Genomic DNA, 9,333 nt, shown 5'->3' on the forward strand with positions numbered 1-9,333 from the left:
ATCTTAAATGAGACTTACAATTTATTTTCCAGCTCTGATTAGAAAGGAGCACAGGAAGTGGTGCAGGAGTGACATCCTTGCCTGCTTTCAGTGGAAAGCTCTCCCATCATCAGCTGCTCTTCTCCTTTAATGCATATCAGGACCATCAGGTCTTTGTCTCTGCCACTTCCCTGGAGCTTTGCCAAATTTCCAGGGAAAGAAGAATTGAACTTTGGTCCTTATTTGGTTTTCAGGTGATTTTTTTGCACCCAGTGCCATGAGTGCAGCTCATTGGCACCATTGTAGGTGCCAAGAGTCTGAAAGAGTGCCACAAGCATGCCTGCAAGCAGAAGGGGACTGGGGGGGGAGCTCTATAGGACAGACGTTGCTTCCAGCTGCAAGTGCAGTTAAACATGGATGAGAAAACCAGCAAAACCTAAAACCACAACATTTTTACAGTGTTTATACAACCTTGGTGTAGAAATCAGGCCAGAGGGAGAAGCAACTGTGGCTGTACTTGAGGAAAATGCAGCTTCTGCCTTAAGAGAAGTGGGTTCCTGACAGGCAACCGTGAAAACATGTCACTGGGTGCATTGAGCCCCAGCTGGGGCACAGCTTGTACCGCATGAAGGAACTTGTCATGGTTCTATGTCTCCCCACACGCCAAACAGACATGCTGGCCCTAGAGCATCTCCATCTGGAAGCACCCTCTAATCCCAGCCCAGGCACCCTGTCAGCACAGTGGAGCAGAGCAAGGTCCATGTCCCAGCGCCTGTGCTGGCATCTCAGTGGCATCTTGGTGGCCACCCAGCAATATGCTGGTCTGGTGCTGTTGGAGAGTCCCCCGTGTGATAGCTGAGGACACAGCTCACAGCACGACAGCGGGATTCAGTCTGTGCCCAGGGCTGCCCCGTGCAGCCTGCTTGCCTTTGAAGAACGTGGGCACCGTTCTGCAGGACCAAGACAAGTGGAGGTTCTGCTGTGCATCCCCAGGGCTGTATTTAGCCTCTGCAAGGAACCAATGTCACGTAAGGTCTCAGAGTGCTTGGAGGCTGGGTGGCTTTCACAAGCTGGAGGACTAGAAGGGGAAAATCGCCTTCATTTTGTGCACAGTCTTTTGGATGGTGTCATCAATAGTTTCATAATCATGTTCAGCGCTGTCGCTCCCTGTGCCTGGAAGGGAAGAGAGAGCAGAACCTGTGGACAAGCACCGCTACAGCAAAAACCCCATGGGGGACACCTCAACCTGTTCTGCCAACCTCCCCGAGCTGAGCTGCACATGGATATGATGAGGACCAAGAATCATATGCGGAGGGAAAAGGGCCTCTCATGATTCTCTGCCACCACAGCCTCTGGGGCCACAGGTCCCCGTGATGTGGGGGTGGGAAGGGACCCCACTCAAGAGCAGATGGAGGTCCAGGGCTTGCAGCAGTGTTTACTGTCCCATCGCCCTTCAGGTCGAGCCTTGCTTCCCTTCACCATGGTCTCCGTGTGGGACAATGGGTCTGGGTGGCCTCCCCATGTGTCCCTGTGTTTGTGGGACAAGAGGATGGGGCAGACCCTGAGGGTAACCCACACCTGTGGGTTGTGCAACTACTTGTGGGTTCTCTCCTGCATCTAGGACAAGGGGATGGGGAGGTGCAGCCCCCACGGGGGCCCAGCTGGCTGTGGGGGTGCAGACATCTCCATCTGAGCATCCCTGCCCAGGTCCCCATGAGGACAGCCCCAGGGAGATGGTGGCCAGCAGCACCCCAAGTTAAGCACGACCCACTGATGCTGGGGAGCCCTGTCCGCCCGCCTGGGCAGTGCATCTCTGTGCTGAGCCCTACGGGGGGCCCAGGAGGTGCTGGGGGTCTCACCTGCATCCCTGGGGAGTCCCCGCTGTCCACACAGGCTGGAGGTGCTCCTCTGGGGCAGCACTGGAGGAGCCAGGCAGGCACCCATTGGAGCAGGGCCAGAGGGTCTGGGGGCCAAGGGGGGCTTCCCCCTAGAGCCCATCCCTGCCTGCGCTGGCTTGGGGGGCCGGGGGGGTGGTGAGGCCGCACTGCCGGGCAGCTGGGCCAGCAGCCGGTAGTAGAAGGTCTCGGTGAGCTCCTCCACAGGGGCGCAGGGGGCCGCGGGGCGCACGGGCCCCTCACGCAGGAGGACGGAGAAGTCCATCCACCGCGGTGGGACCTCGAAGCCCTCCTCCGGCTCCTCGCAGAAGCTGCCCACCAGGAAGGGCTGGTCCAGGCGTGCCTCGAGCCGCAGGGCGGGCAGGGTGCCCAGCGCATCCTGCGCCAGCGCTGGGTCCGGGGACACCACCCGCACCTCGCAGGGCAGCGCCTGCTGCTCCAGCAGCTCCGCCAGCCCATACTTCTTGCTGCTGCACGTCTCCTCCACGAAGCTGCCCCCCATGTCCAGCGGCAGCAGCAGCTCTTCGCCCTCCTCTTCCTCGGCGCTGTGGCGGCGGCAGCGCAGGCGGGTGCCATGCCCCTGCAGCCCCAGAGCCTCCAGCCGGTCGCCGACACTGAGCGGAGGCACGTGGAGCCCTCGTCCCTCGCAGTCCTGCGTCACCACCACGCGCAGGGCTCGGCCAGGGTGCAGGGCAGCCGCCAGCTCCTGCACCCCCGTGAACTGCTGCGGCCGCATCCGGAGCCGGCCCTGGTAGGTGCTGGAGAGCAGGAAATGGCGGCTCCTGCCCGGGGCCGAGGCCAGCACCCGCCATGCGCCGGAGCAGCCGTGGAGCAGCAGCCGCTGCCCCTGGCGCAGCCGCAGCACCCAGGAGCTCTGGAACACGGCAGGGCCAGACGGGCCCTCCAGGATCTCAGCCTGGGCTGGCAGCACGTCCTCCATGCCCAGCACCTCGCTCAGCAGCAGTGGCCGGGCGAAGTCGATGTGCTGCGCCTCCTCTGTGACGTCCTCCACGTCCACCTCCAGCGTGGAGGGGATCTTCACCACGTCCCGACGCACTGTGGGAGCAGAGCTCGCACCGGCCCCATGCGGGAGAGGAGCCCACCGCAGCCACCCGCTCTATGTGCATCTGGGTCCCAGCACCAAACTGGTGTAGGCTCCTGACCCTGCAGCACCTCTATCCCAACCCCACAGCACCCCATCCCAACCCCACAGCATCCCATCCCAACCCCACAGCATCCCAACCCATCCCCACAGTGCTCCCTACCCTGACAGAGGAGCACCCCACACCTCAATCCCCCCATGCCCATTCCACCCACATCCCGGCTCACTCACGGTGCATGGCAGCGTGCACCTCGTAGACAGGGCGCAGGAGCAGCGCACGGGGGCCCAGGGCTCGGCACAGCAGCGGCTGAGGCCGCCCGTCACACCGGCCCAGCGCCTGCTGCAGCGTCAGCCCCCGTCGCCTGTTGCCCTCCAGGAGGGGTCCCCGCGGTGCTGGAGCGGGCTGGAACGTACCTGGAGGATGATGAGGCTGAGCCCATGGGCGCTGCAGAGGGGAGGGGGTACCCCTAGGGTGCGGGATGGGGCAGGGCAGCCCCGCTCACCCTTAAACGTCGGTGGCAGCTCCATTGTCTGCCCCGTCTCCGTGTCCTCACAGATGACCTTCTGCAGCGCCACGGCTGTGACTTTCAGCAGGTCGCCCGTTGACAAGCAGCATTCGTTGCCTGAGATCTCGTACACGGACCCTGCAGCAGGAGAAAGGAATTTCCTCAAAGAAAATACCTCTTCCAGCGTTTCACAGAATGCCAGACTGGTTTGGGTTGGAAGGGACCTTAAAGCTCATCCAGTTCCGACACAGAGTTGGTGAGTGGAGGATGGAAGAGGAGCCCAAGAAGGGGCCAAGAGCAGCAGTGGTTTTGTTTAACATCTTGGGAACCCAGCCAAAGTTTTGCTACCAAAAAGCCACAAGTAGTGAGACCTCCAGTAATAGCAGGAAACCCAGAAATATCATCAGTGGTCAAGAAATATCGTCAGTGTAGGACAGAACATCTGCAGGGTGTCACAAGGGTTGATTCCCGGGGCACCCTGATCTGTTTGCAAGGTCCAGCACCAATTACCAGCAGCCAAAGGAACACACAACCAGGCTGGCTGAGGGGTCTCTGTTCGGCTGATCTATATTTCTAGGGAATCAGGAATACCTGGAAGCTTGTACCACCCATGTCCTGGGAAGCTTCCAGTGTTGGGAACTGTGCAGGGATTGTAACAGGGAAAAGAGCAGTGCAGGAGAGCACAGTGGAAGTTGCTGGAGGCTGAACCGATGTAACTCAGATGGGAAATGCAGCAGGACAGCTTCAGTGCTTGATCACACTGCAAAGGGATGGGGCAGATTCCTGCCTCTCCTAGAGCAGGAACTCCTTAGGCTACACTACCACATCACGACACCCTCCAACACAAGCAAGGCCCCTTCTGCCTTTAAATCTCTGCATTCATTGAGCTGCTACCAAACCTTCTGTGCAGCCCCAAACCTCTCCCTGGGATGAACTCGTGACAAAGCCCTCCCTATGCAAAGCAGAAAGCACTGCCAACCTCACCAGGACTGCAGCAAGTGCTGAACAGAGGGACTGCTGCTGTTGCAACAGTGGCATTTTTACTCATTTAGCAACATTAAGATGTCATTGAGGCCAGCAGAAGACTGTGGGGAAAACTAAACATCCACCTCAACCGAGCAAAGCGAGACCACCCCAACCACTTCTGCTCTTCAAGAGTCAGTGTGAGATAAACAGATGCTACAAATCCTACAAGTCTTGATGGTATTTGCTACACCGGTGTTGCCAGGATCCTGCTGTGCAGTCCCAGTGTTTCCAGGAGCCCCAGAAATCCACCAAAAGCATTTTGCTGATATCTGGTTCCATTTCATTGCCACCAGCTGAGGAAGCCATGGCAGCCAAGGCTTCTCCTCCACCTAAGAAGAGTCCAGGGACATGGCACAGGAGGAAGCAGGATGCTCAGACTAGGCTCTGTGCTTTTGCTGGCCTCCTCCTCACAGTTACAGGGACATGCCACCTTCCTCCAACCACTGAGCACATGGCTCCAACCCTGCCAGACCCACTGCCAGCAGGTAATTCACTGCCTGGGATGAGGGCTGTGCAGGAAAGGGAGAACCAGCTGGGATGGGTTTTGGTGCCCCAAAAGCATGACTGAAAGCAGCTGTGCCTTAGGCACAATGTCTGGTGGTGGCACGAGAACCTGCGCCTCTCTGGTGGCAGGAGGACAGCCCACGCTGCAGTGGCAGGACACAGGGAGGTGGCACAGCCTTGAGGCACCCTTTGCAGGCAGTGGGCACCCAGCACTCACCTTGGAAGTAGACACCGGAGCAAATCCTGAGGATGCGGGGCAGGGTGGCGGGGTCCAGGGAGCAGATGTATTCCTGGAAGGAGAGGGGCTCCATGGCCGTGCTGCTTGGTGCTCCAGGGCACTCTGCAGGGATGGGAACTGTGTGGGAAGCTGCTCTGGGCTTTGCTTTCACTTCTGACTGCTTTTCACTTCTGTTTCTAGCAGTGGAGACTTCCCTTTCTGGCCACAGGGCCGTGCTGCCGGCAGCTCTGCAGCCCGCACAGCCTGCCCCATGCGCTGCTGGTCAATCCTCTTCCTGACCCCACAGCTTGGGATATCCCAGTCCTGGCCCTGGTGGTGATGTGGGTGAAGGCACAGGCCCCAGCTCTGCCGGGTGCTGTCCAAGGCTGTCCCCATCACACATCTCCCATGTACCATCCTGCCCTGCTGGGGCCAGGCAGAGCAATGGTGCTGTGGAACAGAGTGCAGGTCTGGGTGGACCACTGTGGAGGAAGCGAAGGGCTGTGTTCAAATATCCCTCACCGCTTACACACACACAGGCACCTCCATCCTGCTCACCTCTGGGCTTTCAGACTCTGCTTGCCCCTAGCACAAACATCACGTCCTGGCTGTGCTCTGTTTGTGGAGAAGAGGGGAGTCAGTGGGTCTGGACTGTGGGTCACCACAGCAGCAGCAGCCATGGGAAAGGCAAAGCCAAATTCCCACATCTCCAGAGCAGGAGAAGAGACAGCCCCATCCTTCAACAAAGCATCTGACCAGTCCCTGCAGCCACGCCATGGGTTCTGAGAGCTGCTGCTCCTCATCAGCTTCATCTCTGTAAGGGTTTTCCTTCAACTTACCCTATGAGTCACACTGCCCTGAACCTGCAGGCTAGGAGTGGGAGCAGGATGGGACAATGTGGAAATTAAACTCGGAGATGCAGGAAAAGAGGTCTCTCTGCTTTGCCTCCAGCTGCAGAAGTAGCTGCACTGACTGGAATTGGTGTTTCCCATAATTTGGTGCAGGCTGAAGCAACCTGACTGACAGGGAGTGCAGGCACATCGAGACTCCCCCTGCACAAGGCACCTCCAGCACGCCACGCGGGGTGTCACAGCAGCAGGGACTTCTAGAGAACTTCAGGACAAACTGACACTTGGAGCTGGACTATCCTTGGCACTGGGGCAAGTCAGATATATCAAGGTCTTGACAACCTACAAGGATGGAGTAGAGGGTGAAAGGTCAGCTCAAAAGCCCACTGGCTTCTGCCTGAAAGAGGCTTCTCAGGAGCAGGTCTCCAGGCTGCTGAGCTCCAGCAGCTAAGAGCCAGGGATGGGCCATGGTGAGCAAGAGCCAAGGTGGAAGCAGCATCTCTGGGGAGATGGGGAAGAGTTGCAAGAAAAGAGGAGTGAGGAGAGGCAGAGACACACTGAAGACAGCTCACTGCAGGCCATAGGGCTGAGCTTTGGGGGCAACGATGCTTGTGGTCCTCTGCTGGGACCTTGCCTTGAGCCTGAGTTCATCAGGGAATGAGTCAGGGAGGCTGTTGCTTTGCAGGGCTTTGTGTAGCAGCCCTGTGAGGTTTGGGATGCCTGTGGAATAGCAGAGCAGCTGTAGGAGGAAAAGGCAGCAAACGTGTCCAAGCCTTGAGCCGAGTAAGGGCCGGGAGTTTTTCACTTCCTCCTGCTCGCCGCCAGGCAGGTGCCCTCGAGGGCAGGGCCAGCAGAGCCCTCAGAACTGTGGCTTCAGTTCAAGTGCTCAGTGAAACCAGCCCAGCCCCTTCCACGAAGAGCCCTCGGTTCCCCTCAGCAGCTGCTCCCCACACGCTGTGGGAACACCTTTCCTTTCCCACAGCAGGCATTTCCCATCAGCCTCCCAGGGCCTGACCTCAGGGCGGCTCAGGCTGACACACGAGCCCTGGACCAAGGGTCCTCTTTGTGAGCACCATCTCCAACCTCTCCGAGTTCAGATTCAGAGCAACCCTTCAGAGGGGTCCCCCTGACAGTAGGGCAGCATGTAGAGATGCTCCAGCTCAGCAGCATGTGCTATAGAATCAGAGCACCAAGTGATTAAACTGCTCATCCCAGGAAGCAGGACCCATTGCCAAGGCCAGAGGGGCTGTGCAGCAGGAAGGCCAGGAAAGAGGGAACATCAAATGCAGAGGGCTCTCATGGCACTGCAGTCACATACAGCCCTGTGATGATACAGTCCATGCTTGCCTGACAAAGCTCATGGTCCTTCCATCATTCAGCACCGAGCCCTGTGCTAAGGCTATTCCAGCACCATCTCTCACGACATGAGACACATCCTTATGCCAGTGTCTGATACAGAACCCAACCAAGATGGTATCTCCCTGCAAAGGGACCCTTTCCTACTTGAACAGACACGGACCACCATGGAGCACAGTGCAGGGCAGTGGGTGAACCAGGCCCCACGAGTGGTTTTGTTTCTTACCCTGGTGAGGCTCTAACAAGGGTGATGAGGATGGACAACAGCAGGAGCAGGGGACTTGCGCCAGGGGAAGTTGCCACTTTCTGCTCATGCAGTGAGCCAGGAAACGATGCAATTGCCTTTTCTCCTCCTGTTGTGCGTTTGCCCGAGTGGGGCAGAACACAACTAATGTTAACACTATGGACAAGAGGAGATGAAAAGTCTGTTGGAAAGGGTTTGCAGAAATTCAAATGCTGAACTAGGTACGAGTGACGGTCTTGACCAGGATTCTGTGCAGCAGCAGCCAACTGTGAAGCCTGCATCTTGGTATAACTAGTTGTGTTCTGCCCACTGAGTAACTGAGATAAAGCTGTTAAGAGATAACACGAAAAGTATAAAACCTCTCTAACAGATGGGCCCAGTGATAGCAAATGAGGAAACTGCTGGCTGGAAACTCACTAGTCAGAGGGCTACCATCAGCTCCACTTTTTGCCTTTTGCAAAAGACAGGCTGGGCAGAAATAGCCCTTTTACTAGAGACTCATGGAGTTGGGTTATTCTGCTCCCCTCTTCCGTCCCCCCAGAAAGCAAATCCCAAACCCCATCACCCAAGAGGAAGCAATGAGCACACAGCAAACAATTCATGTAAGTCTCACAAAGCTGCTCCTGGGCTGATGATTTGGCATAAACAAGGGAAGAGCAAATAAGTTCTGTGGGTGAGGGAAGCTCTTGCTGCAGTTCAACAGCTTGGCTGGAGCATTCCTGCACTGCTGCCCCCCGAGTGATTCAAAGCACTTGGTATGATCACAGGCACGCACACTTTGGCTGCACACTCACCTGCTCTGTGCTGGAAGCTTTTCCTGCCCTCCTAAAAGGTCCCAGGGAAAAGTTACCTCCTCTCCAAGAAGTCCTTGTTTCAGGCATGTCATCACAGGGTCTAACCCATGGGTACCTTATTGCACAGCACACTGGGAACAGAACAAGTTGCATCAGCGGGTTACTAGCTCTTGGGATACCTGCTGGGTGCTGCAGCCTTGTAAAACCAAGAGTGAAGGGGGGTTACGATGACAATCCAGGTAATACTGCAAGGACAAATGGGCCTGGAAAACACTACCACCGCATTAGCTCAGTCTTTTATTTAGCTGCAAACTTCACCTCTTCGTTCCCATCTCTGCATTCCAAATTGCAGAGAGTGCTTTAGATTACCATGCAAATTGACTCCTTTCCTTTATAACACAGGAAATTAATTGCTAACCACACCAACACTTAAAATATCAGACCACAAAGCTAACTACTTGACCTGTACCAACTATTTTTACCTATGGCACATCAGCAGCTTGCACATGTCTTGTGAAGATTCAGCCTCCTGCTGACACAGTAATGAAAATGAAACTGCCCAGCAGATATCGCTGGGTTGAGAAGTAGCCTGAATATCTCAACCCTACACTGCAGGCACCAGTTACCTTCAACCACATCCCAGTTTACTGTTTTTCACTGCAGCTCTCCCTAGTGAGCCTGGGACAAGCTGCAGACCCAATGTGACAAAGGACAGTGCATTTAGATCCAAACAAAGGCAACCGCTGTTTAAAATCCACTGTTAAGTGTCCCTCTTAAGTGTCCCTGCACCAGGCAGCAAAGCAGGTCACGAGCAGAGGAGCTGGAGCACCTTTAAGGGCTGCAGCCTGACCCAGTCACAAGA

At 56.6% G+C, this 9,333-nt stretch overlaps 1 protein-coding gene across 1 annotated transcript; it reads right to left on the bottom strand.

Annotated features, from left to right (window-relative positions):
- Positions 1-3: 3 nt before the first annotated feature.
- THEMIS2 (thymocyte selection associated family member 2) lies at positions 4-6,091 on the bottom strand. Its single transcript, XM_030504403.1, has 6 exons — positions 6,069-6,091; positions 5,230-5,367; positions 3,480-3,620; positions 3,208-3,390; positions 1,839-2,930; positions 4-1,152 (listed from the first exon to the last, which is right to left on the bottom strand). Exons 2-6 carry the CDS (start codon positions 5,321-5,323, stop codon positions 1,058-1,060), a joined length of 1,605 nt encoding a protein of 534 aa, XP_030360263.1. The 5' UTR covers positions 5,324-5,367; positions 6,069-6,091; the 3' UTR covers positions 4-1,057.
- Between the last annotated feature and the right edge of the window lie 3,242 nt (positions 6,092-9,333).

Source organism: Strigops habroptila, chromosome 12 (genome assembly GCF_004027225.2).
Source record: "Strigops habroptila isolate Jane chromosome 12, bStrHab1.2.pri, whole genome shotgun sequence".
In the NCBI taxonomy this organism is placed as follows: domain Eukaryota; kingdom Metazoa; phylum Chordata; class Aves; order Psittaciformes; family Psittacidae; genus Strigops; species Strigops habroptila.